Here is a 3626-nt window from a genome sequence, read left to right as displayed (position 1 = left end):
GTGTTTTTCTAGAATTTGTGATATACACGAAACGATAGATATTGGGCGATAATTCGAGATATCATTTCTTTTGCCACCCTTGTAAAGTGGTATAACACGTGCTTGTTTAAGAGAGCATGGTAAGAAGCCACTTTCAATCATATCATTTAGCATAAAAAGAAGGACACACTTCAAGCTTTGGAAGTTTCTGGAAAGGTCGCTGATAAATATTCCATCAATTCCAGCTGATTTGTTATGCCGTAGACTGGAGATTATGCTGAAAAGATCTGGCTCTGTTATGTGTGGAAGAAATGCTGAGTCAATCACAGAAGAGGGAAGTAACGGCGAACGTGATGTGGCACGGGCAAGGCGCTGTTCTTTAGAAAAAAAGTTATTAAAATCATTTGCCAAAGAGGATGTCAAGTGACCAAAACTATGCTCGATTGCGTCCTTGACCGGTCTACGCTGACGCCCACGTAGTTCATTCACGATAGCCCAAGTTTTGGCCACGTCATGGTGGCAACTGCGAAACTGGCTAGCATTGTAACGCCTTTTAGAGGACCGAAGAAGAGCGGTTACTTTGTTCCTAGCAGCCCGAAATTCATTTCGTAAGTTTGCATTTTTTGGTGAAGCGCGACATTTTGACCACAGCGCTTCTTTGCATCTAATGGCTGCGAGAATGTCAGCTGTAAGCCGGAAGCATTTATTATTTCGTTTTTTGACAATGATACTTTTTTTGCAGGATTCTTTTAAATTTTTAAGAACCAAAACAAAGTTATCGTAGGCGGTATCTTTGTTATTTCGTGATATACATGAGTTCCAGTCGAAGGATGACACCTTACTGTCAAATAGTTTTCGATCTAGTAAAGTCATAACACACCTGCTATCATTAGGTTTCTGTGCAGAATCGACCTTAGCAAGGTGGCATAGTGTAAAGTAATGATCCGCTAATTTCTTTCGAATGACAGCTGCCATAACATAAGACAAGTCCGACGCGCGTACGTTAACGTGGTCTATGCAAGTTTTACACAAACTGTTATTTACGATCTCTTCTCTAGTAGGATCTGAAAGTAGTGTTTCTATACCATGATCCGCAAGGGCATTTAGGTAGTTTTGCGCAGATGCTTTCTCAGGTTTTAACAGATCAATATTCAAGTCACCCATTATGCATAGGTTACCATGGCTAAACCTTTGCTTACAAACGTCATGCAATGCTGTGATAAAATTAGCCACGTTTCCAGACGGTGGTCGGTATATGATAAGGAGATGACTCGAAATGTTGCTGTACGAAATTTCAAATCCCATTGCCTCTGCAGCGTTGATGGAGATATTGATATTGGAAACCGATAAAGAATCCTTGAAGAAAACAGCAATTCCTCCACCCTTACCCATTTGGCGGGTAAGGAAATGCTCCGTATAACCCGGAAGCTTGAACGTGCAGGTAATATGGTCAGCAATATTTACCTCTGTGAAAGCAAATACGTCTACTACTTGGTAAAGGTCTTGTGCGATTACCAGAAATTGATTCCAATGTTTTCGAATACTTCTAATGTTAATGTGAAGAATTGTAAGAGAACTCAATGAAACTGGATGGAACGATTGGAAACAGACGTCAAAACTTGAAAAAGAAGCCATAGCAGTAATAGTGAATTTCCCTACGTCATTTTGTCAATGTCTGAAAGAGACGCGATTTTGATAACGGAAGCCCCCACTTCTTTTCTGGCGAAAACTTTGCCATTCTTGACCCAGACAAATTTGAAAGATTTTTCCTTTCCTCGGATTCGAGCTTTCCAGAACAGCTCACTGTTCATACGGGTCAAGTTTTCATTGACGAAAACTGAGGAGAGCTTGTGGGACTCATTTAGCGTTCTAAGTTTGCTTTTTACCTGCAGCCATTTCTCCCGTAGGCTCGGGGACGAAAACCTGACCAATACGACCGGAATCTTCCCTTGTCTCGATGATAGACGGTGCAAGGAGGCTATCTCAGATTGGTTGAAGTCACGCACTTCAAGTGTTTCAGCCATCTGCGCAACTTCAGCCCGCAGGTCTTCCTGTGGCTGAACTGGCAGTCCGCTTATCTCTAGATTGGACAGACGGCTGTACTGTTCACTTTCATTGAGTTCCCACTGAATTCGGTCAATCATCGAAGCCTGTTCATCAATAGTCCCTTCTAGAAATGCAACCTTTTGCTCAAGCGTCTTTGTTGCCTGCACGGCATCGTTGCAAGTCGCAAGGAGCGTGTCGTATTTGGATGCAAAGAATTCTACTGATGTTTGAACCTCAGTAACTGTCATTTGCAGGCCTTGAATTGTCATGACAAGCTTATCGAGCTGTGCCCGCAGAGCCAGGAGGCTATCTATGCTTATCTTCAGTTCAGAAACAACCATCAATTTTTCTTCCAACGCAGCCACTTTTTTAAAAACGTCCGATGGTTCTTCAGTTGGCTTATCATTGGGTTTCACGGGAAGTGACTCCCCGCGACACACGCGACATCGCCATTTTTCACGTTTTCCTGGTCCCATGGATGTAAATGTATTCTCGGAAAGACCGGAGCAGTCACCGAGATGGTGCCCAATGCTACATTCGCAGCAAACAATTCGTTTTCCATCTGTAGGTAGAGCCTCATTACAAACCCCACAACGTGCCATTTTGAACAGTCGAGAATAATATTAGCAGGCGTAGCAAAGCACACAATATGACAAGGTACAAATTGCACAGGTTGCAGTCGGCGGCATAACGAGACAAAAGGCTAGTGATGAGTTTTCAGCAATGCTCACCTGTCGTACACAAAGATTGCAGTCAGTTCGCAGCAAAAGGTTGCCGCCGACTGCGAAGGTGAACCAGGTGAACCACGGTTTTATAGCTGTCTAGCGGCAGCAGTGCCGCCTCCAGGAAGCCTGGCAGTGATGGTCCTTCCGGTCACGCTGTCCCGAAGTGGACTGATTTGCTGCGCCGAGCTGTCCAGTTCTTCCACGATATGCGCAGATTAATGGTATCAGGTGGTCGTCGGAAGCAGTTACCTGTCGTACACAAAGATTGCAGTCAGTTCGCAGCAAAAGGTTGCCGCCGACTGCGAAGGTGAACCAGGTGAACCACGGTTTTATAGCTGTCTAGCGGCAGCAGTGCCGCCTCCAGGAAGCCTGGCAGTGATGGTCCTTCCCCCTCTCGTGCGGCCGCTCCCATATAGGGCAACCTGGCCCCTGCATTAACGAGCGAATCAGGGAACACGAAAGAAACGTTGAGCAAGCAAAAGATGTCCAAATATGCCTCAGCATGTAAGGCCCTGCCCGTCAGGCACTTGTGAGCCACGTTTTTTCGGTGCGCGAATTCTATCAAAAAGTAAAGATACAAAAGCCAGGGAATTAATAGAAGCTTTTTGCATTGAAAGGAAAGGAAGCATGTGCGTCAGCGCCACGTCCATATCTTTGCATCAGGCTGAGAACAACTTTTTCTCTCGTTGCTTATCATATAAATTTTGAAGATGATAGTATTCCTTGCGTGTAAGATGGTATATATTTGTCCATGTTGCCTTCAAATAAATCAGTTGCGAGTGGCGCTCCGTCCCGTCTTTCTGCCTTGTGTCTGTTTTCGCGCCTGTAACCAAAGATGTACAGTTACCAACTTGCCCACCAAGACGTTCTTTTAAG

At 44.6% G+C, this 3626-nt stretch overlaps 1 protein-coding gene across 1 annotated transcript; it reads right to left on the bottom strand.

The window, feature by feature from the left end:
• Positions 1–1634: 1634 nt before the first annotated feature.
• LOC144122431 (uncharacterized) lies at positions 1635–2501 on the bottom strand. The gene has a single exon (XM_077655804.1). The coding sequence runs from the start codon at positions 2499–2501 to the stop codon at positions 1635–1637; it is 867 nt and encodes a 288-aa protein (XP_077511930.1).
• Between the last annotated feature and the right edge of the window lie 1125 nt (positions 2502–3626).

This window comes from Amblyomma americanum, chromosome 1, assembly GCF_052857255.1.
Source record: "Amblyomma americanum isolate KBUSLIRL-KWMA chromosome 1, ASM5285725v1, whole genome shotgun sequence".
NCBI classification, from domain to species: domain Eukaryota; kingdom Metazoa; phylum Arthropoda; class Arachnida; order Ixodida; family Ixodidae; genus Amblyomma; species Amblyomma americanum.
The sequence above is the reverse complement of the archived record's forward strand: the minus strand, read 5'-3'. Positions and strand labels throughout refer to the sequence as shown.